The sequence below is a fragment of the Vanessa cardui genome, chromosome 16, assembly GCF_905220365.1.
Source record: "Vanessa cardui chromosome 16, ilVanCard2.1, whole genome shotgun sequence".
NCBI lineage: Eukaryota > Metazoa > Arthropoda > Insecta > Lepidoptera > Nymphalidae > Vanessa > Vanessa cardui.
In genome coordinates this window covers 4,500,256-4,526,452 of record NC_061138.1, presented here as the reverse complement: position 1 = coordinate 4,526,452, position 26,197 = coordinate 4,500,256, and the positions used below count along the sequence as shown (strand labels likewise).

At 31.9% G+C, this 26,197-nt stretch overlaps 1 protein-coding gene across 7 annotated transcripts in view; it reads left to right on the top strand.

Annotated features, from left to right (window-relative positions):
- Positions 1 to 412: 412 nt before the first annotated feature.
- Positions 413 to 26,197, top strand: part of LOC124536242 (collagen alpha-1(XVIII) chain-like) — a 119,962-nt gene continuing 94,177 nt past the window's right edge. For all 7 annotated transcript variants that reach the window (XM_047112750.1, XM_047112747.1, XM_047112748.1 and 4 more), the window contains exon 1: positions 413 to 590. In XM_047112750.1, coding sequence (XP_046968706.1) covers positions 550 to 590 — 41 coding nt within the window. In that variant the 5' untranslated portion in view covers positions 413 to 549. The remainder of the gene's footprint in view (positions 591 to 26,197) is intronic.

Here is a 26,197-nt window from a genome sequence, read left to right as displayed (position 1 = left end):
AGGTTGGTGGCACATTGATGATGTAAGGAATTTTAGTAAATATTTTTTATTTATAGTCACATAGCAGCAGGTGACCCCTATATATATGAAAAAATGCTTGTATTTAAAAGAATAAATGTATTTATATTTTTACGAAATATATGAAATATATTCACAAAAGAAAGATTGCATACGTACGAAAAGGTTGCACAACTATAGAAGCTTATTTTAAATTTATAATATCGATACGGATTTATTGCATACAACAAAACTGTATGTTAAATAATGCAATCGTTAATTTTAGCCGAATTCGGCAGTTTTAATAAGGCATTGTATAAGATTAAGAATAATTTACGACCGACATGACGTCAAATAAAGCTCGCCGGCGATTTTTCTCGCGAAGTGAAATAATATCAGTTAATAAACTGGTGTAAACGTGCACGCACGTTGCCTTGCGCTTGCGCAGAAACGTAAATTACATCGCGAGTGACAATGTAAATGTCGATATTTAAATAAATATCTTTCTTGATTGTGTTTCGTATTTGTGAAAATTGAAGTTTAAATTTGAAAATGGAATCATTAAATTGGATCGTTAGAATAAATTTAATTTTGTAAGTACTTCATTTTTTATTTTATTTAAATTTTAAACAAAAACTTTCTTATAAATGCATTTAATTATTAATAATGCACACAGTTAAAAAAATAGTAATATTTTTAATTCAATTTATTTTTTCTGTTAAAAAAAATGTTGCAACAAAATATATTATAAAAAGCAATGATAATAAATCAGTCTAGAATTAATTTGAATAATTTTATTTTTAAATTAATTTATTTGCGAATAAAATATTGCAAATCAAATTTACGAATGTTGCTAATAAAACCGTATTAATAAATAAATAAATTTTAATTTAATAATATATTATTCGACTATAATTATTCATAGCCTAACATGATTTCCTAATGGAAATATTTCAACAATAATGGAAATGTAGTAATAAAAATATAAATTATAAAGTAAAACATAAAAGTAAAAATTAAAATTATGAAGGAAAAAAGTGAGCTAATGTTAAAATATTCGTCGATATGAATTAACAAAAACACTACTTAATAAAATATATATTACATATAATATTACATATTATTATATATTATACGAGTATTGCAACAAAGTTCAATAACATTTTTTAAAAACTTTTCACGCACTTTGTAAGAACGATAAATTAATTTCAATACACAACAGGAATTGTAAGTTGGATACTTATTTTTACGTATAAGACTTGTTACTGATATATTTGATCGACCTTTTTTAATTTCCATAAACATACCATAAGATGTTTACGCGTTTAGTAATCTAAATGAGCTATTTTTAAGCGAATTTTCTAAGAGTCTAAATATCCTTAGGTGCTTAAAATTAGAAGAGTTTCTCGAATTTGTGATTTTTCTTCATTAAAAACATTTATTGATCTTTAATTGTCAAGTGACAAGATAAATATTTTTAATCAACAGCGATGCAAGTCGAAAAATTCCGTTCGAATATCTTCTTACAGAAAACTTCTACAGACCTAGCTGTTCAAATTTTTGTTCGAATTATATTGAATCAGATAATTCTTAATTTAAAACTATTTCTTTACTCCAGCCGCTTTTTTAATTCAGTTAAATGACCCTGACCTCATAACGTAGGAACGACTATTTTTTTTAATTATTAATGAAGTATTTCTTTATTTTATTACACCAAAATATATAATAATTTATAAATACATAAACTGGAATGACTGTAATATTAACCTTTTGAATGTTTATTTATTATAGTGTTTATTGACCGTTACCTGCTCGCTCCTCAGGGTATTAAACAAAAAAGAGAAAGGATCAATGGAATTCCAAAAAATATTAGTCTATAGCGATTAGCGGACGAATTCGCTACTACGGTTCGGTGTATGATCTCATCCCGATACGATTACTAGTTTTCATATGATACGAGTATATCATAAATTAGCTTATATATATGATGGCATAGTTTAATCCGTGGTTCTTTTTAATTGCTATCATTCTCATAGCGTAATCTGATTGTACCTATTATAATATCCATAGAGGTATTTTAGGACAGCCAGTTAGTAAAAAGTTGCTTTCGCTGTATATATGTTTATGAATTAAACACATTAAATTATTAATATATTATACGAATAATAAAATTAATTATAAATTTATTTCAAAAGTTCCACCATTCACTAAACACTAAACATTTAAAATTAATATTTGATATAGGTAACATTAGTGATATCTTTATAGATGTTTAATACCGTATATAATTGAAAGAATCGGAGATATAGAAAAGAAATAGAGTAGGCTTCTTTTCCACGGGGATGCAGTTTTGCTTGCTTTTTTTTAAAATTAACAAATTTCACGCAGGCAAAGCCGTGGTTTAGTGTTAAATAAAATTTCTCAGCAATATACAAATACAGATAAGCTCTTGTTCAGTTTTAAATCATTGCAGTTTAGACCATGTTCAATAAATACAAGGCTCAGTATCGCGATAAATAACATTATGTTTATACTAAACTTGTCCTCGAAGGCAATAAATTTTGCCACCTTATAAACTACCAGGTGTTCATAAATTCCGAGGCGTTTTGTTAAAACGTTCAATCTAGTAGCCAAGCGTGATTTTTAACATCAATATTGACTATATATGTGAATAAATGAGATATCTGCCTGTGATTTCAAGAAGCCTATCCTTATAGATATATACAATTATTGCAGTTATTTGTAATTTAAAAAACTAAAGTCACATTTTTTGTTCTCCCTTGTTTTCCAAAGCAATAATCAAGACGGTTTCAAAATACAAATAAAAGTAATAATAATTAGGTTGTATTATTCTGGGGATTATTCCTACGTACTGCTCAAAGCTGAGCTAAGATGGCCCAGTGGTTAGAACGCGTGTATCTTAACCGATGATTGCGGGTTCAACCCGAGGCAAGCACCACTATATATTATATATACTGATGAGCTTGATAGCACCACTATATATAAAATATATATAGTGGTGCTTGCCTGCCTGCTTAATTTGTGTTTATAATTCATCTCGTGCTCGGCGGTGAAGGAAAACATCGTGAGGAAACCTGCATGTATCTTATTTCATCGAAATTCTGCCACGTGTAAATTCCACCAACCCGCATTGAAACAGCGTGGTGGAATATGTTCAAAACCCTCTCCTTAATGGAAGAGGAGGCCTTATCCCAGCAGTGGGAAATTTACAGCCTGTTACACTTACCTGTACAACTTTACTCTTTTTTACTACTTAATTACGGAGTAAAACCGCGGAGCGCGGCTATTGTATAATAGTATTCTTTAAATATTCATTATGATACTTATCGATTAGAACCACATACTTCGGTATATGAAATGGCATATTGGAAAGAACCTTTAACCTTATAAAGATTCGGTAAAAATTATAGAATATTCGGTGAGCAAAATATGAAAATAATGAAATATCCGGCGGTTTTTCCGAACCGATACGATTTGGGAACCTTCTAAAAGGAGCGTACTCCTTCCTCAAAGGCCGGAATCGCACCTGCAAGCCCCTCATTGTTGCAGATGTCCATGGGCGGTGGTGATCGCTTTCCATCATGAGCCTCCTGCTTGTTTGCCCCCTATAACATAAAAAAACAAACTTGCTCGAATAGAAATGTTACCTAATCTTCTACTTTTAAAACGACCACACTTTTGGTGATCAATGACAAATTTTATAGAAGTTTAACTTTTATAAACATAAGAATGTGACATTATTGGTAACTTTTTGATTACCATGCAACCGCTTTATAGATCAAAGAGGCGTTTTGTGTTAGACTTACATTAGTTTTAATTATTTTTCAACGCAGTGATGAAATCGTTGGCAGATATTGTCCTCCAATATATGAATGTCTCGAATGACAGGGCTACGAGGAAAACGCTCAGACCGAAACAAATGACCTATAAAGATTCGTTCCAATTTGTAATCGAACCCACGTCAAATGACAACTGTTACATGCCAATACGATAGACAATAGACAAAATTCATCATTATATTGAATTACATATAATTATAACACTTAAACAAAATAGCCGAGATGGCACAGTAAGAACGCGTATGTCATAACCGATGATGTTCAAACTGGGTTCAAACACAGGCAAGCACAACTGAATTTTCATGTGCGTACCTTGTGTTTATAATTCGTCTCGAGCTATGTGGTGAAGGAAAATATCGTTAGGAAACCTGCACGTATCTAATTTCAACGAAATTGTGCCTTATGTAAACCCACCAACCTGCATTGGATCAGGTCTTCGCCCAGCAGTGAAAAATTTAAAGGCTGTCACTGTACTGTATTAGCCAAAATAATTCTTATATATTTTTTGAATGATATAGTTGGATTGGCATATGGACCTGAGGATGAATAGCCAAGTTCGCTCATAGATATCGGCCATATGGGATATATTAACCATTCCTTTCATCGACAATGCACTACATGATGTTAAGTCCTTTGTACCTGCAGTCATTGGCTCACTTAACCTTCAAACCTAACTGATACTAATATTAAATTAATATTTAAAAGTAATTTTGTTTAGTACATACTATTAATACTTATTTTAAGCCCAAACTACTGTATTGTTCTAAGTACCATTTGATCGGCTGTATTATACAAACAATTAATGAACTCTACAATTAACACCAGGTTAGGAGCATTTATCACTTACAATTACGCTTTTAGGGTCCCCTGTCCAAATGTTGGAACCCTATTACCACATTCAACACCAACCCAAATATATTTAGCGTCGCAATAGCTACTCAATTGAATAGTCACATAATACTTGTAACTGTTAATATCCCAAAGGAATCCTCAGTTCAAGTTACTTTTATATCATTACATAAAATAAAACAAAGTCGCTTACCTCTATCTGTCCCTATGTATGCTTAGATCTTTTAAATTACACAACGGATTTTGATGCAGTTGTTTTTAAAATATAGAGTAATTCAAGAAGAAGGTTTTTATATATAATACGTGGACAATATGTTAAAGAAACACTGATAGTTTTAGAAGTTTATTATCGGATGTCATAAATAAACAAATTCTGTAGTATATTTAGTATCCACCCGTGCGAAGCCGAGCGAATTGCTATTGTATTATATATGGAGACTTAAATAGTTGCTCATAGCGTTTTGTGCCGATCAGTATCAGATCGTTCTATTTTCAAAAAAATTAAGAGAAACGAAATATCTATGACAAACGTACGTGGAGGTGTAACAGATATGTGAATAGTTCTTTGCAAATTTGAATCTACTTCAATACTTTCAGATAATAGGGACAGCTGATAATGCTCGGCTAGACACATGCGTCTCATGTTGCTCCTATGGATTAGTAGAAACTTCCGTGGCAGTATCAAACCTGATCAAATTATTATCATTTGGAACTTTGTCACTGAACCGCAATCTTCAATTTAAATAATGGTCTGACAAATATTGTGCAAAATTAGACTTCTTAAATTTGTACCATTATAATAATTTTATATGAAAATTTATATTATTAGCATAACACAATTTCACGGAACGAGCTTCGTAAATGAGCACTCACTCACCAGATTGCGGCAATTGTCATCATTCCAATATTATAAAAACGTATGTTTTTATCCGTATTCACGTAAATACTATAAATCTTCTTCTTATGAAACTTACATAATAGCATGACAGATTTTGATATAATCTTACTGTTGTCAATTTGAAAGTTTGGATGAATGGATGTTTTTCATTCAATCTTGCGTGAACCGCTGAACGAATTTGACATAGATATAGATATTTATAGTCTGTAAAATGTATTTAATCTTAACAACTCCCTCATAAAAAAAAATTAAAAACAAAATCGGTATGACATACCCCACTCCCCAAATCCTACAAAAAAAGGATTTTATATATTTTTTTAATACATTTCCTACCTTTCTTTTTTAAGTGCAGTTTCGCCGGTGCTAATATAAAGTTTTATTTTCATATTATTAAACCTATAATATATATGTAAAGGTTAGTTCTATAATACAATATTTAGTAAAGAAAGTATTAATATTGGCTATCTTCAATAAGAGTCTGCCTCTAACGATAACAGGCTCTCAGTACGTGACCACAGCCGCTGTCGTCGAGCAAAGTAAACAACGCTGTTTCCAATTGTTCTCAGTATATGCTCATACGGCTACCACTTCATAATTAATTTATTGTTTATTATTTTAAGCACTTTAAACAATAATTGGAATATAATGAAGTGCATATTTGAAATGTCGTTAATCGTCAAGGGATAATTTCAAATAGGTGAGAACTAAAACTAAATTAAATAAACATACATTTGGTTACAAATAAAATGATTTTTGTTACAGTCTTTAGCTTAAAAATACTTCAATTATTCTTTTTTTTATTCTGGATTTGGCAATAAAGAAATAAATTTAAGGCATTTGTTAAAAAAAAACGTTTTCTCTGTAATGTTATAAGTGAAAAATAAAAAGTAAAACAGTTTTTACGATCGAAAATAAATGAGACATAAAGGTAAAGCGTAAGGATAAAGCAGACTTTTTCGTATTTCGGTGTATTGGTAGGTATTGGGCAAATATTTTCTAACCAAGGAATTAGTCCATTATATTACCAACATCTCTGAACAAAGGTCCACTCGTCTGAAGGTCATATAAAATACATGACCGAAATCCTGGTCTACAGCCAATAATAGAAATAGAATCTTCCATTCAAAACCAATGACTACATTGGAACAATTCAATACAAGTTATTGCTTTGCTTGTAGTTTTACGATACACAGCAGGATTATGCTGTCGGTTCCTAGAAGACATTTCTTAAACACATGTGTGTAATATGTTGTGTTTATAAGTGGCGGTAAAATCCACAGACCTAATATTTAAATAGAGGTGTCTCATGTAATTGGAAGGTCTGTAACTCTATTTAAAATAAATCTTTCACGATTGCGACAGCATTGCTATTCTCATTTTTTATATAAATAAGCATTTGATGTTAAGTGATCGCCACTGCCCATAGACTTTGGAACCGTAATAAATAATAATTATTTCTTACATAGGAAATAAAACTGTTATGTCCCTGTTCTTATACCACCTCACTCGAACTTCCAACTAGATAGACCCTTTACTAAGTGTTGCTGTTTGGTGGTAAAATCTGTTATAAGTGGATGGTAACCCGGACGATTTTGCACTAAGCTCTAGCCACCCACCACCAAGACGATTGTGTAAGTACACGCTTTGTATCTAATCTTAAATTATTTCTAAATTGAATGATTCTCTAGATGCGTTCAAATTTACCTTGTGTAAAAATAGTGGTTAAAAAGGAAGAAATTACTTTAAAACTTATATGAATTATTATTTTATTGTAAATAATTATTTGCATACAACTAAAAACTATTCTAATAATTGTTGAGGAAAGGTCTATTCTACCATTAAATAAGTCTGCACTTTATTCTAACAAACTGATTTAGTGCATAAAACATTCATGAGTCAGAAAATCATTCATCGCATGCCGATTTTATCACAATATTTTTATTGAGATCCGATCATTAGCTGAATGACAAGCTGGCTTACCAGCCAAAAGGCCCATGGCCCAGTGATTAGAGCGCGTGCATCTCGATCAATAATTGCAGGTTCAAACTTAGAGAAAACCTCCATGCGTCTTATTTTAATAAAAACCTGCCACGTGTCCCACTAACCAGCATTGGAGCAGCATGGTGAAGTATGTTTCTAGCCTTCTTAAAGGGAGAGGAAGCGTTCGCCCAGCGCTGGAAAATTTACAGACTGTTACTGTTACCTGGCATTGAACTCACAACCTTCTGCTATTTACATATTCGATATTCTAGGTCATCTCTACTAAATGGAGTGCACGTGCACTTAAACGTGATTTATTCGTATTACGACGATTATCATCCGACCAAATAAGTTGCAAACATAAAACAACTTTGTGATACATTAACATAGACATACTAAGGTTTTAGATTTGACAATATATTTAACGATCATATAAAAATCACGACATGTTATTTGCAATATAACTAGTAGTTTATATATAGTTAACTTAAGTTATACAGCATGAAGCTATATTTCTTGGTCATTGTATGTTTCTATGTGTGTGTGTGCGTGTAAGTGTGCGTGTATACCAGGGCACTGTCTATTCTATTACTTCGAAAACCGAATGACTAAGTAACTGATTTAATTGCTTCATGGTGGACGGTAATGCAAATGCTGATAACTTCTAAAATCTGGGTTGTTAATTATACAATGATAGAAAGAAATAATTTATTTTTTGGCCTGATCCGTTTAATCTTTAAATTCAACCGCTCTATTAGCAGCTGAACCAACGAGGTATCTTATATGTATCTTTACAGAATTCCTAATTGGCTTAGTCTATTGATAACAAGTGAAGGTCGTTTGGTTTATATAGCCTATTCTATGCGAATTGTTTATAACTCTGCCATATTATCGACTACAAACACTCCCATAGTAATATATCTTTATTCATAATACAATATTATTCCATTTAAATTCCTTTAAGATTGATTTTACTCCCAAGGTTCCACTGGCAACATTCAAAACGTATTTTTTTCGAATTTGGAATCCAGATCTCGACCAATGATATCGCTTCAATTTAATCTCAAAGTTTTTTATTTTTTTTATGAAATAGGACGAAGCATATGGGCCACCTGATGGTAAGTGGTCAATATCACCCATAGACGATGATGCTGTATAACTATTCCTTACATCGTCAATGCGCCAGCAACCTTCGGAACTTAGATGCTAGGTCACTTGTGCCTGTAGTTATACTTTCTCACTCACCCTTCAAACTGGAACACAAAAATAATGCGTACTGTTGTTGAGCGGTAGAATATCTGATGAGTAGGTGGTACCTACCCAGGCGGGCTTGCACAAAGCCCTACCACCAAGTATTGGGCGTTAGTTTGGTTTTTAATATTCTTCATTGGTTGAAATTGGCAATAGTGTCGAATATAGATATGACGTCAATATAGATAGTTAAACAATATAAACGAACTCAAAATCCGCTCGATGCAAGTTTTGGTTCGGTAATTTATATGTAAATATGAAGCCAAAGTTTGAACCAAATAATATAAAGATAATCAATATGCAACTCTAATAACAAATGTTGGACCAATCGAATAGATTTTGGACGTATTTGTCGATCAAACTTTGTATGAATACATTTATTTGTGTAGTTACATTTCCAACGTTGCAACTAAGTTATCCGGATCGATGAAAACAATGGAGTTATTCAACAAACTTATATGTTAAATAGTTATGTCTAAGTTAGTAAATTTAATAGAGTGGTGAATAGTAAGCAAGTTCGTGTTACATTTATGTTTAATAGAATAAATAAATTTATTTACATAATGAAATAAATACTAATATATAATAAATAAAAACAATAAAATCTCGTCAACAAGACATTCGTAGATATTGTCGAAATATCAAGCTCCACCGAACAAAAATAAAATTATTATCCCGAAATTAATAACTTTAATTATAATAAATAATTTTATTCTAGGGTACTCTTATGTATCATTTTTAATTTAAAATAAACTCTATTGAGAAAAAAAATCGATTTTAAATTAACTGTTACTATTTTCAAAAGTAAGATTAAATAGGTATAACATTTAAAATAATGCTTTGCCAGCTATATTGAAATGATTAAAATGGCTATGGAATTATCTGCAAGAAAAACCTTCGTTTTAATTTTAAAAAAGTACAGTACTCTATAAAAACTAATCGCATAATCATAATCGATTTTGTAAGCAAAGTAAATAATAATATTTGTAAATTTTAAAAGAATATATTTAAGATGTATCTGTTACATACATTAAACACATTAAACTACAAATAATTGAAAACACATAAAATATCTCATAGATGAGTAACTACTATGCTCTATGTATAATAAAAGACATACCGCTATTCGTAACGATCATAACAATTACTAAAAGACAACCGTAAAAAACAAGGGGAACAATTTTACTTACTTGTAACGGCTATGATAAGTTCTCGAATCTATTTCAATACAACTAATCGTTAGAAACTCCAGTTTAATCGTAATGTAAAGTCTATTTATTTATATCGATCACGATACTATCTCAATATTTCGATCCAACTACGATTTTTAGCATCTCGCAATTGGATTGTTTTGTTAGTAGGATAGAAAATGACTGAACGCGAACAATTACGTTTCGATTCCACTTCGTTTAAAATAAAAATTTGTTGGTAAAACCCTAGCTCGTATAGAACTGTACACAAGTACCAACTTTACAATAATCGATCGAACTATTTTCGAAATTCGAAGACGAAAGATTTCGACAAATTAATATCACAGATGCATCAACATCCATTATTATTGGTACATAAGATTTATTGGAATAATAAAAATACCGTAAATGACACACATTAATTGAAATATATATCAAATTGCTTCTAATTTTATCGGTTGTGGCGTTGGATAAATAAGATTTGAAATATTGAGGAATGTTGATTGCCCGTTGCTGCATATTGCCGTCGGCGATCTTTGTTCCCTCGAATCTTTGGAAGCCTTGATAATTAATACATTCGAACATTTTAGTATCAATTATGTAACACAATCCACAACAACAAACAACAACAGCAGCCTGTATATTTCCACTGCTGGGCTAAAGGCCTCCTCTCCCTTTGAGGAGAAGGTTTGGAACATATTCCACCAAGCTGCTCCAATGCGGGTTGGTGGAATACACATGTGGCAGAATTTCTATGACATTTGTCACATGCAGGTTTCCTCACGATGTTTTCCTTCACAGCTGAGCACGAAATGAATTATAAAGACAAATTAAGCACATGAATCTGCGGTGCTTGCCTGGGTTTGAACCCGCAATCATCGGTTAAGATGCACGCGTTCTAACCACTGGGCCATCTCGACTCTCAAGATACAATCAACAAAACAACACAATCCACAATCAACAAAAAATCTAAAATCTATCTCATTCATAAAAGTAATTTCCATTGAAATTTGTATATATTTATAGGAGATTACATTATAAATAAATAAATATTGGAAGAGAAGTAGCGACGGTTCCTCAAATACCCAGACCCAAGGTAACATAGAAAATTGTACTAGTAATGGCGTATGAAAACCGGTGTACACACTTTCCGGACACGGAGGTCTTCATATAGTTTAAACATGAATCTATAGCTAATTAAAAATAAGCAGACTCAAGCGACCTTTCAATTAACGTTGTCCAATCTATGGGAGTAAATCGAAAATCGAAATTTGCCTCTAATTATAAATCAAATTTAGATTAGAGGATCAATTGTAAACTGGCAAAGTGCCTTCAAATAACAGCTATTCTGTATTTTAGGCAGACTAAATAATATGCATATTATGGTATCAGTTACGAGTAACTTTGTTAAGATTGACTATATTCCCTTTCTATGTTAGTCAAATTATAATTTATATTTTTACTGTATAAATATCGGTTTGGCAAATAATTTCATCTTGTCAGTTAAGATCCACATTAGGTTTATTTTGTGTAGTGACCGTGTGTTACCATTCACACACACATTATTTGAAAATTAATAAAAATAATGGCATGTAATTTGACCAACAATGTTCACTTCTTTTCCCATCCCATCACTTCTCTCATCGCACGAAAAATTTTGCTTGTCCGTCTGTCTGTCTGTCTATACGTACCTATATTTGTTTGTCGCTCTTTCACTATCAAGCTACTGAACCAAAATTGATGAAATTCGGTATGAAGACATCTTGAACCCTAAGACTATGCCTTTTACCTTACAACCCCAAAAGTGAGCAAAGCTGAGGCGACAACTAATCTATAATACGTTGGTTTATTATAATTGATTTTGCGTTTTTTTTTTTAAATTAATATTAATAAACAATGTATGTCAAACAAAATAATGTCAATATTGTCGAATACAAATCGAAAGAATTAGAACACTGGGTTCACTAGACACGTCAAAAGTAATCACACATTTGTTACCATTATCACAAAATTTTCTACAACCTATTATAAGCCTTATACAAAGGATTTAGTGACTAGTCTCCCTTGAAATGAAAATAACAAAATCGTTTTATCGAGTTCATGAATATGATATTAGTTGAAATATGTCTAAAGTTGCCTTCATGGGTGATTTTATTTGATAAATCGCGTATAACAAGGCGTTGATTAAAACTGGCAGCTCATGAATTGATAATATATTTCAAAAAACTAAGAAGCAATTCCTCCAATAAAAAAGGCCGTAGAAGAATTATATTTTTTATTTCAAGTTAAATATAACACGAGCGTTCTGTTTTAAAATATAATTATCTCTTATCTATAGATAAAGAATAATTATGAAAATAATTTTACATAAAAATTTTACATCATTATAAATGATGACAAGAATGCTAGCAGTATTTCTCCGTTGAAACGCATTTCCAATCCTCTGGGCGAAAAAATAACCAGCTCTCCTTTTAATATGATTATCTATTTAGTATAATACTCGTATTACTGAAACTATTTCTTGGTTATCTATTAAAGAGGTTTTTCTTTAAGAAAACGGGTATCTAAATGAATTAAATATTCGTGAACAACAAGAACGGCCTGTAAATTTCTCACTGCTGGACTAAGCACTCCTCTCCCTTTGAGGAGATGTTTTGAAACATATTCCACCGCGCGTTTCCAAAACGGGTTGGTGGAATGCACATGTGGCAGAATTTCTATGAAGTTAGGTTTGCTCACGATGTGTTCCTCCAACGCCCAGAACGAGATGAATTATAAACACAAATTAAGCACATGAATATTCAGTGGTGCTTGCCAGGGTTTGAACCCGCAATCATCGGGATGCACGCGTTCTAACAACTGCGCCAACTTAGGTCTGAATTTTTGGAAAAAAATCGAGAACATAGAGGTATTATTAAAGACAATTTCATTACAGACTCAAGACAATATTAACAGCTTAGATCACATCGTAGGCACTGCATTAACAATGTGAGGCATGCCTTATACAACTCATGATGCCAAAGTCTACTGGCATGCCAAGGTTCAGCATCAAGACGCATATGATATTAGAAGATACGCTTAGACTACAACATCATTAAAATCAGGCCATGTGTCTATTACACAAAATGTGTCTTTATTGCTGTTTAACAATTTTATACAAAAAAAAAAAAAAAAATTAAAATTCAATTAGTCTTCCTCCTTAAACGCTTCTTTCGATACTGGCCTCTAAAAAATTTTACTTTGCTATGCGTATCCAATACAAAAAATAAAATAAAAATGTATAGAGTCCTTTACATACATTTAAATGGAAATATAAAAATCGTAGACTTTACTTATTATTTCTTTTTATGTATATACATTGTGTGGTTAGATTATAATGCAAAATCTATGATGCTGGTTTTGCTGCCCGGTAACCTTCGCATTTTCTATCCAGCAATTATTTGCAGCAAATCGACAAAGTAGCTTGAAGCATATGGCCAAGTTCAAAAGCCAAGAAAAACTGCACAGTTTCAGAAATAGATATTTCGGTAATGTTTGTGCACATACTTGTGAATCTTAACAAATGTCCTAAATTGTTAGATAGTTGTCCTTCAGAACGGCCGCTGAGACCGAAATCGGTCACGACGACATTTCATACATAATAAAACAGTTCATTTCATTCCAATAGATAGAAAAGTAAGGCAAGCCTACCTTTTCTATCAATAATCCATGAGAACATTCATTCTTAAGCAACTCATTCAGTATTTTCCTTCTCTAGTTGACGTCATTTCAATTCAAGGCCGTTGTTGTTTATTTACCTTTATCCTGCTATTGGACAGTTTCTTTAAATTGTGTTTGTTGGAATATTAACTTTACCTACTTAAAAATAAAGTTAATAATCAGAAGTTCAGTTTACTGGATTATGTCAAAATGACCTAATGAATACTATTATATTGAGTTGAATTACGAAAATTTAAACTCAACTAGCAACCCTAGCTTCGCACGGGTAATAATGATACAGAATATACTACAGAATTTGTTTATTTGTCGTAAATAATCACTCTAGAAACTTCTAAAATTATCAGTGTTTCTTAACTAAATTGTCTATGTATTATATACAGAAACCTTCCTATCGAATCAATCCGCACGAAAATCCGCTTCGTAATTTTATAGATCTAAGTATACATAGAGACAGACAGCGGTAAGCGACTTTGTTTTAAACTATGTAATATGAAATTAGAAACCTCTATCATTGTTTTGGTTCAAAAGTCACGCGTCACAAAATTTTAATGTATGTTCTAGTAATAGTAGTCATAAAATTTATCAAGATGTATAAACATACAAAGATTTTATGTTCGTATTTAATTGGGATGACTTTTGACCGTAGCTGGTAGACGTAACGTGATACCATTTTATGACAGGCCAGCTGTTATGACCCGTGTGTTCTATCGAGTCAAATTCGGATAACACATGAGTGTTTCATACCTGTTGTGATTATTTCAAGTTTGCCAAATTGGTTGACATTTCTGGTCACGACATAACCTTCTGCAATAATTGACTTATCTATCTGAAATAATAATTAATGAATTTTACTTCTAGTTTTTAAGAGGCGACAATTTATTTTATACTAGTCCTATAGTCCTATAGTCAATGACCTTTCTTGGAGCTCAAATTTACGTCGTACCAAATTTCTTGAAATTCGGTTCAGCAGTTTGGTCGTGAAACAGCGACAGACAAACAGTCAGAGTTACTTACAAATTTATAATATTTATATATATACTATCTGTTAACGGAACTGAACAATTATGCAAACCGCCAGGTATATAGGATAAGTGGAAACAGTAATTTAGTTTGCAAGATTAGTAAAGACTAACCAAAATCATCGAATTAAGGCTTTTAAATATTGACATTTATCGTCTGAGACCGTGTGTATCGCTAACTAAAGATGACTTATAATTCTAAATCACTTAAATTAATGAGGTATATAAGCTTCTTAGCTCTGAAATCCATTAAACATAATTTAATTATTAGTAATTAATACCAGATCTGGAAATTAAATACGAACCTTAAGATTGATGAAATAATTTAATTATTATTTTAATTATACCTTATTCTGATAAGACTAATTTTGATAGACTGAAAACATTTTATTTTATAGGTACATAATAAATAATTAATAAAATAATTTATTCTATTAAAATATAAGATCTCGTATCATGGCTTCTGCTGGTAACAGTGGTCTGATTCTAGTCTGGTTTAGTCACTATTCCACGTAGTCATAATTTGTATAATACCTAAATTAAATAATAATATAATAATAATAAACATTGGACAACATCACATACATTATTCTAATCCCAATGTAAGCTAAAACACTTAAATATTTATATGTATCTAAGACGCGTTAATTATTGTTAGTAAATAAATTATTGATATACATAATATATTGAATTTTTATATTGAGATTTGGGATCGATAGGCACATTATGTAATTTTAACATGTCTACAATAAATGTGATTTGTATGAGGTTGTCATGGCTTTTTGCAAGCCCGCTTTACTCACCATAGACTGTACCACGAAATAGCTATCGTCAGTATTCTCGTTATCCTGTTAAAAGATTAACTGAGCCAATGTAACTACAGGCTCGAGGGACAGCAGCGTTTCCTAGAATAGTTTCGGTGACCATAGTCTTATCATTAAATGACCTATTTTCATGACGAACTATCTACTAAATCATGAGAACATTATATAACAACAACAACAACAACAGCCTATAAATTCCCACTGCTGGGCTAAAAACCTTCTCCCTTTGAGGAGAAGGTTTTTTGGAACATATTCCACCACGCTGTTCCAATGCGGGTTGGTGGAATGCACATGTGGCAGAATTTTTATGAAATTTGTCACTTGCAGGTTTCCTCACGATGTTTTCCTTCACCGCTGAGCACGAGATGAATTATAAAGACAAATTAAGCACATGAATCAGCGGTGCTTAAAAAATCGGAATAATTATTAAACGAGAGTTCTACTCTAGTATTCCATTCGGTTATAATTTGTACATATTTATTTAATCGTTCATTGTAAATAACAGTTGGTTGCTGATATTAAAAATATAAAACAAAAAGTTAACATACATCAGTGAAAGCAACAGTAATTCGAAGCTTAACGCACAAATAATTCGAGTTAAAACCTTCGCCATTATAGCTTGTGGTCATCGTTTAATTAAATTTCAGAAAAACAATCGTGATTCAAACAAAAAGATATGTACGATTCTTTTTGTTATTAAATGAATTTCCATTTTGAATATGATGCATTAATTATTTGATCCGCATTCCATTGATAAACCCCAATGGTTTGATTACCACTTATAATTTAATTTGCAAACATGCCTTTGAGTATAGGTAATCGTAACATAAAACCATTGAAATGAAGAAGATGGCGAGCAACTGCTAGATATGTAAGGCACCAATGGTTATACTGATATTTTTACTGAACATCAGCAGATCTTTTCTGGACTTCAAGCGACCGTCTGTCCGTCCGAGCAAAGGTCTTCTTTCTTGGAAGATGTGGTTCAAACTGACGTTATTTTTTCTTTTTAATTATAATGTAAAATAAATAGAGAAATTGTTAAAATCCAACGGGCCCTGCTCCGCGTTCGATCAGAGTCTGAACTATATTATTTTCTTCGTAGTCTAATCTCTATTGAGATTGATCGCCGTAACTGAAATCGGTCGATATTATTATTATTAATAGTGATATTGCTGCATACGGAGGGAAGCATATATAAACATAATTAACTCCATGTTATTTTTATATCCAAAATACATAATTTTAATTGTATTTAGCGACAGCAAAAAGTGTATTTTTATTTAAACACTTCATTTTCATATATTGGTACATCACTATTACAAAAAAAAAAAAAACAAAAACTGGTCTAAGCTGATTTAACTGTTCTAATTAACTAATCATTAAAACTCAAAAACTGCTTTCGTTAATTTAATAGGAAGTTAATAACCAATCACGAGCCGGATGACATTACTTTGGAGTAAACATTAATTGGTTCTCATGACTTTTGAGATGAAATAAATGTTTCCATGTATGAAGTGCTCTCAGTCGGTCAATCATCAACATCGTGAAGTGAGAGAGAAATAAGAGGGAAAGAGAAAACAGATCCATGAACAAAGGGCCTACAGGGGCACAAGAATGTAAATCTATAGCTTATTGAACCACAGGCAAAAATTGACAGCATTGGATTTTAAACTGAGGAATAGAATAATACAAAAATTAAATAATATACTCCTGAAGCTACTACTATCCTGGTACTCCCAAACGTGGATATGGTGGATTAAACCATGAGATATGTTAAATCTATGTTCAGAAATTATGGAATTGTCAGTCAATTTTAAAATTGGTTAGGTTTTAGATAATATCAGACATAAAACTAGTAGTCTCCCGCGCTCGCGTTTAAGGGAGTTTTTTATGATGTGTCAGGTAAGAAAAGCCAAGCCAAGCATCAAATGCGGTTCAGCGGTTTGGTCGTGAAAGAGCCACAGACAGACAGAGTTACTTTCTCATTTATGATCTTATAATACAGAATATAGATTTACTTTAAATATTTCCAAGTTTTAATATATGTGAGACCGATAGATGTTATCTAAATACAAATCGAATTACATTCAAAGCAAACATTATGTTAATTCACAATCGCTATATCTTTATTAGCATATTTAGCATACTGTTGACTTATCGATAAATAACGGAAATGACGTTTGATTCTATCCACGATTTATATAAAATACTCATAGTTTTACTTCCTCCATTTAATACTGGCAGTTAATGCATATTGGATTATTATTTGCAATAAAAATAAATATGTAATACGCCCAGTTGAAACCAAATTGCTTTCGCTATGTATTATGTATAAATTAAAAAAAAAGAAGTAGGTCCAATTTGTTTACTCTTGTTCTAAAAAGAGACAGAGATACAGAGAAAGAGAGGGAAATATCGCAAACCCCTTTTACTTTACGTGAAGATTTCTGGCAGTTTACTCTACTGTTACTTACGTAATAGAACTTAGTTCTAAAACTTAAGTAAGAGTCTGTAAATCACCCACCATACCCACGCAAGGATCTCTTTCCCTATTGAGGTTCGAGTATTCCAATTCAGTTTGGCGGATACATGCATATATATTTTCCAACCAACAGCAACTATAATGACTAATACTGGTTTTTAAGCTATTTTCCTCTACCGCCAAATGCTAAATAATTGTAACGTATGAAGTAAATAAAAATAAAATTTTAACAAAAAGAAAAACCGACTTCAAACAAACCACTATTTTCAAGCGACTTCAAAAAGGAGGAGGTTGAAAATGCGGCTTTAATACGTCATGCGGCATAAACTACAAGGTACCACCCTCGAAAGAGCTGTAATCGACCTCAGTAAAAAACTTTGCAAAAGAGCTATTATATGTAGTACATCATATGACATCACATCATATACACAAAATTTGATTAAAGACAGTAAGAAATTCTGCCCCAAATCGCACCCCAACTGTAAGCCGTTTAGGAGTTCCGTCAATATATACCTAGTATAAAAACAAAGTCACTTTCTCTGTCCCTATATCTTTAAAACTACGCAACGGATTTTGATGTCGTTTTTTTTTAATAGATAGTGTAATTCAAGGGGAAGGTTTGTGTATATAATAAATGAACAATATAGTAAAGAAACACTGACAATTTCAGAAGTTTGCAATGTGATGTCGTAAATAAACAAATTCTTTAGTATATTTAGTATCAGTATTGCACCCGTGAGAAGTCGGGGCGGGTCGCTAGTTGATTATATATTCGATTATGACAATTACATGAACATAACCACATTCCGGAAGGTGATTCAAATATCCAAGTAACCCATAAATAAAAGATTCGACCGAGTATTGCTACCGTGCTCCTCAGAATTGTTCCGTTCCCTCCCGTTCCATTAATTTGTCACGGATCCTATGCTCAGAACCTTACCAAACTTCCACCAAACTACCCTTAAATATATCCTTTATAATAAAAAAAGAATCATCAAAATTGTGCTAACCAATTTTGTGTTATTCACCTATTTATCGCGCACATACATAATGCAAATTTAAGACTTATGTCGTTTTCATACGGATACCATCATCGAAAAAAAAAATTAAAATGGGACCCCACGGGAAGCACTACCTTTCAAACAAAAAAAAAATTATCAAAATCGGTCCACTCAGTAAAAAGTTATGAGGTAACAAACATAAAAAAAAAAAAATACAGACGAATTGATAACCTCCTCCTTTTTGAAGTCGGTTGAAAAGTGAGTACTGATACATACCCAGTAAATTAACAATGGTAGCTTAAAATATAATTGGATCATGTTTAGTGATTCAAAAATGCTTGCAACAGTTACTTGAATATTTTGATTTTATTAATCCCCAAGTCTAACTCAACAAGAAACTATTTTTTTCACATAAATCATTACTAATTTTACTTATATAATAATATACATTCTTTATGCATGTATTCCGTTTGCTGATTAATATTCGCGATGACAATTCCCACCAGAATTATGATTGTCATATCCTATCGGCTATAATGTTCCGGTTGGGATATATGCGAATATAATTGTGTTGTTTTGATATTGATTGTCATAAGCTAATGCATCATGCGGCGTGTATCCATTCATCATGGATGAACTCTAACATAACTATATATAAATTTACTTGGTGGTAGAGCTTTGTGCAAGCCCGCCTGGGTAGGTACCACACACTCATCAGATATTCTACCGTTTAACAACAGTACGCAGCATTGTTGTGTTCCGGTTTGAAGGGTGAATGAGCCAGTGTACCTACAGGCACAAGGGACATAGTATCTTAGTTTTCAAGATGGTGGCGTTTTGACGATGTAAGGAATAGTTAATATTTCTTACAGCGTCATAGTCTATGGCTGATGATGTAAATGTGTGCAAAGTATGACCATAAAAAATAAAGTTTTTATCGTCATTCCTTGGCGGATGAGCAAATGGGTCACCTAGCCATGACGTTTTGAGAAATATTAACCATTCCTTACTTCGACAATGCGCCACCAACCTTGGGAACTATAATGTTATCACCATTGTGACTGTAGTTCTAGCTCAGTCACCCTTCAATACAACATTGTTGAGTGCTGCAGTTGATGGATGATAGCTACCTGGACCGGCTTGTACGAAGCCATAACACCAACTAAACAAAGCCCTACTACCAAGAAACTGGTGTAATTGGTCCAGATGTGCTGGTCACAAAGTCTCATCATCTTTTAAGGTTGTCTAAACTTCTATATACTGCTCTAAATCCGGTACTGGTGAGGGCAGAATAAAAATCGATTGAGGCAGGTCTCCTTACAGTTATTCTATCAATATAACGCACGGAATGAAATATTAATACATATTAGCTCAAGTAAAATTTATAGTATTTAAATGTAACAAACTCTGTTTACAGGGCTATATTAACTGTTATTTTTGTATCTATCAAAAATATTAGTAAACTGGTGAATGTTTTAAATAAGTATGCATTTCTATGTTGACGTCAAAGTAAATTTTAAACAAAATTTCTCTTTAACCAAATATACATGAGCTATTGCTATTTGATGTCAATTTTATCAACATACCTCGTCAAATATTTATGAAGCTACTGGTCCAAAATATGTTTCCGTTCCAAAAACATCCAGCACCAAATCCGACGGTTATCTTCCAACTGGTTTAAGAAATCCACCTGTTATCTTAACTAGTTGTTAATAAAATAAATCATTCATATACTCATTTTGGTATTGGCTTAACGGACGAAGCGTATTAACAACCGAAGTAATTCGGATAAACCGTTAGCATCCGTAATACCTACATAAATATAGCTTTACCTATAAATATAGCAAGATAGTGTTAATTGTTTAATGTATTTTCGACCTTATTGATTATTACATACAATAAAATTTCTTTTCCAAACATAACCTATACTTACATCCCATTGACCGATATATTTATAAATCCGAATCAATCAAATCGTTCATTGGTCGATGACGTATTACGTCATACAACGATGAGCTCAACCAACCAATGAGCGTTCAGTATCTAGATGGTCACAATTTCGGAAAAAGTCGGATAATCAAATTTATTACAGGGATTAACTGAGAAAAATATATTTTTTTAGAATCAAACATACTTTGAAATAAAAAACGATATAAAGAAACTATTACCCGAATTTAAACATATCGAATGTTCATTTATTTATAAAATCTGTATCACTCATGCTTTCAAAGAGAATATTATGTAAATATTTTTGATACAATCAAGCGTTTCTAAAATTTCATTTTCTTTGCAAACTGTACAAACAAAAACGACTGTTACTTAGTAACGCAAATGTAAATAAATATGAGGCTTGTATTTCAAAATTGATAAAACACGTGGCCTCCAAACGAATGTACTAAACATAGCATAGTGCAAATTTAACACGGAGGTGCGTGTGTCATATTTGTGAGAAAAGCAATAGCTATCTTTTTAAATCTTCGTTATCATCATCACGACATAGTATAAAACAAAGTCGCTTACTGCTGTCTATTGCAAAGTAAGCTCTTTAAAATTACGCAACGGATTTTGATTCGTTTTTTTAAGAGATAGAGGGATTCGATTGTAAGGGGTTTGTATATAAAAAATGGACAATATAGTAACAAAACAATGATAATTTCAGACGTTTCTAATGTGATGTCGTAAATCAACAAATTATTTAGTATATTTAGTATCAGTATTGCACCCGTGTGAAGCCGGGGCGAGGCGCTAGTAGTCGGTGAAAATAAAATAAATGCTTAATTATGTTTGCTGTATGCCGACATTGCTTTCTAAAATACAAAGAATTATAGTTCAAGAGTCAGGGCTACATAATATAAATGTTCCTTTTTTATTTATTATTAATTTTATTAATAACACGATAGCTCGTCCCCGCTGTATTTGCTGTTTGAAAAGTTATTTGGACGCGTGTTATATAGTAAGGTGACATAAGTTCATCTACATCATTTATTTATGGTTTTGTGTGTGTCAGGTCAAATGTAACCAGTTTTATAGTTAATGTATGATCAAGTTCACGGACTGTGTCAAAATATTTGTATTCGTGATATTATATGTATATTCAAATTTAAATTAATTTGCTTTGTAATTTATTCGAACAGTTTCTAGTGTTCGATTTCATGTGTCAAAAAACATTCTAGGAAATAAAACGAATATATGGTGCACATTTCAAGACATGCACTCTATAATCACTTGATTTTATTAATAGCCAGATAACATATATAGATAGATAAGGGTCAATGAACTGTTACGTCATACCTGAGAAAATGTTACACCGTTATGAAGTTGCCGTGACTTCTACTTATTAGTATCCAGAGGCCAACCCAATTACAGATTCACGTAGACAAATCTTTTTAAGTTTTCAAAGGAAATCGAAGCTTCTGTCTATTACTTATAAGGTCTAATTTTAAAATTAATGCTACCTTAAAATGAAAACGGCTCCCGAAAACCTTGTTTATCATTATCTAATTATGTTTACAACAACTGAGTTTGTAAATTCTTGTACAATATATCAAGGTAAATATTATTCTGAAAATTGTTGATTATCTATTTGAGAATTTCTGTTTAATTACACAATAATAATAATTCTAGGTAAATTATATTAATACTTACGAAATTATCAAGTTTTTAACTATTAATAGTCAATTAAATTTTGAAGTATATAAGTTAGGCATATTGATTACAAAAACAATCAAATAAAATTAAAGAGCGTTTAGTCAAAGTGAACGTTCATAGTGCTGTATCTTCCCATGGCGCAGATGTGCACATATATTTTATGCGTATCATTCTATATGTTTAACCATCAACGAGCAAATTAAAACCTTAATAATCATTCATAGTGATTTTGACTCGTATTTTGAATTTGATTATAGTATTGACTATTATATCGCTCACTTACCAAAAATTATAATTGTAATATTTTATATAACAATTAGCGATCCGCTTCGGCTTCGCAGGAGTGCAATGCTGATACTAAATATACTACGGATTTTTTCACACTTACATACATTATCCAGTAAATATGAATCAATTCGAAATGGTATAATTACAATTTAAAAATAAATACTATTCTAATGCTTTAAGACAGATAAAATTTAATACTTTTATTTTCTGGCATGGTATTCCGATGCGGGAACAGGCATATAACTGGCCTTATGAAAAACATTGATTTTTCAAATTGATTCCACAAACACTGCGAGTTTGCCCATGCGGTTTTTTTATTGACATAACAAATAGAAGCCTACTATTAAATGTGCAGATGCATCTTATTTTTAAAGGACATTTGTAGTGAGTATTACGTGCACGCAACCGTCAAGCAACTGACACTTATGTCAAACGTAATTTATATTTAGAACATTTAAACTTTTTCTGTTTCGCGCAATTTTCTTACTTTTTTGTTTCTTAGGAACATCCTTCAGACAACAACAAACACAACAAAAAGAATATTGAATTTGATCTAGCCGTTCACGCATGATGCTGTGACTAAGGAAAATAGCGTTTTATTTAAATTTTATATTTAGATATCAATGATATTCTAATAAACAGATATGTTATATCCATACTAAACAACAGAAAAAAGTGTGCCGCGCCGAGGACCGTTTATTTTTAACAATAAGTAAAAGGGATAACTAGATGTTTTAATTACGCAAAACGTATTACTACTTAAAACGACTAAAGGCAAACGTTCCAATTAGGACGTTTTCTAGTCTTCACTTTTTGCGCGTTAATAATATCTGTTTACTACAAGATGATGATGATGATCTAATTTTGAATACCGTGTCAGAGTGCCTTGGGAATAAATGAAATAAATGTATATAGACTATGAAAAACGACTACATAGCCATTTGTACGTAACGTCAAAAGTTAAGTAAATTACTCCAGTAAACGTTGACACATATCACTTCGCTCCGAAGACATGATGAGCGTACGCGTGGAGTGATAAATATTAATGAGGAACATCAATGAAATTTTCAAATAAATGATACATTGATCTTTGATAATTGTACACTTGATAGTGTAATGAGAAGCTATCGTCGTACATATACATACATATGTGACATCAATCGAAATTACTGTCATCGGTCCTTTCAGGTCTGAGGTTCATTACGAATCGGTGGAAGAATTCTGAGTATCAATAACAAAGTGTTTTTTTTTTTATGGTATAGGTTGGCGGACAAGCATATGGGCCACTATTCCTTACATCAATGTGCCACCAACCTTGGGAACTAAGATGTTATGTCCCTTGTGCCTGTAGTTACACTGGCTCACTCACCCTTCAAACCGGAACACAACAATACTGAGTACTTTTATTTGGCGGTAGAATAACTGATGAGTGGGTAGTACCTACCCAGACGGACGTGCACAAAGCCCTACCACCAAGTACCGAACCGAATTTAAAGATGATACCAAGCAAACTTGAACTCCAATAAAGGATATAGGATACATTTTTATTTTTAAATATGAGCGAAGGCTACTATTACTTTGGATTCTAAAGAAATGAGTCTTGCAAATTTCAACTTTAAGCAGGTTAGTGTAGCACAGAGAGGTACTAATAATAAGCAATATATAAATAATAAACTAATAATAAATATGATATGCAATTAGTGATTTTCGTATCTCGTTCTTGTTATGAAAACATTATTTTTATGTGAAAGCAAAACTTCTGTTCGTTAATCCAGATTTCCGCCATGAACTGGAAGATCGAATAACGATCCTTTGTGTTTTTTTCATTTGTTAATAGTACAGATTTTCACAGCAAATACTCTTGTACGAAATATATTTTGTGTTAAATTTAAATCTCGAGTATTTCTCTATTACTTCGCAAAAAGAATTACGTCAGAAATTCAGTAGTGTTACATTACAATTTAATTTGTTTAATGATATTTAGTTGTAGAGTATTTTAAAGAACGAGCTGAGATGGTCCAGTGGCTAGAACGCGTGAATCTTAACCGATGATTGTGGGTTCAAATCCAGACAAGCACCACTATATATATGTGCCTAATTTGTGTTTATAATTAATCTCGTGCTCGGCGGTGAAGGAAAACATCGTGAGGAACGTGCATGTGTCAAATTTCATCGAAATTCTGCCACATGTGCATTCCACCAACCCGCATTGGAACAGCGTGGTGGAATATATTGCAAACCCTCTCCTTAAAGGAAGAGGAGGCCTTATCCCAGGAGTGGGAAATTTACAGGATGTTACTTTATTTTTTACGTTCGGATATACCATACCAATAATTCATTAGATATTCTAACGCGTTTTTGATGGTACATTAACACAGTAGGAATATTTAACAGCTATCATATGCTATCAAATGATCTGTTTGACAGTCAACCTGCCTATTTAAAATAATGAAATAAAACCGTGTCGGAGTGCCTTTAGATGATCTATAAACATCGTAATGTGATGTAAGCTGCAACCCAGTTTGCATTTTGAGTACGAATAAATATTCAGTTGGCATTCGTTTCCCAGGAAACACAACGTGACGTAATATTCGCTTTGCTATTTTTAGTTTAACAAGTCGTTTTGTGTCTTGAAAACGTACTCGAATTCATTGATTACAAGATAATCAATTAAAAGATAAATCACGAAACATATGTATATATATTTTTATTGTATCCAAACGAATACTATCAAAATTTGTGGTGTGAATTTGGAAGAATCATGCTTTTCACTTGGCCAACTATGTTGCCTGTTCCAGAGGAGTCGGTAAACACACCCCCCCAGCCGATTGTTTTAAAAATTTTCTTTTTGTTGTTCCATTTTGAGTTTGATCAAAATGGAACAACAAAAAGAAAATTTTTTTTTAAGAATTTTTTTTTTAATAAATAATTCGATGTTCTATCTGATTTTCGTATTGTTTCACTTTATACGTAGTGAAACAAGTACCGGGCCGCTAGTACTATTATAATGTCTAAAGGCTCTTTATGTCAAGATATGGTTTTTTCTTCAATATATGTATTTTGTTCATAATATTGATAAATTATAAATATGCTGTCCGTAAATAGTTATTATATTATTTTAATGGAAATTTTGTTTTACCTATATATTTTTATAAGATAATTGAAGTACAATAAAACATCCATTTAT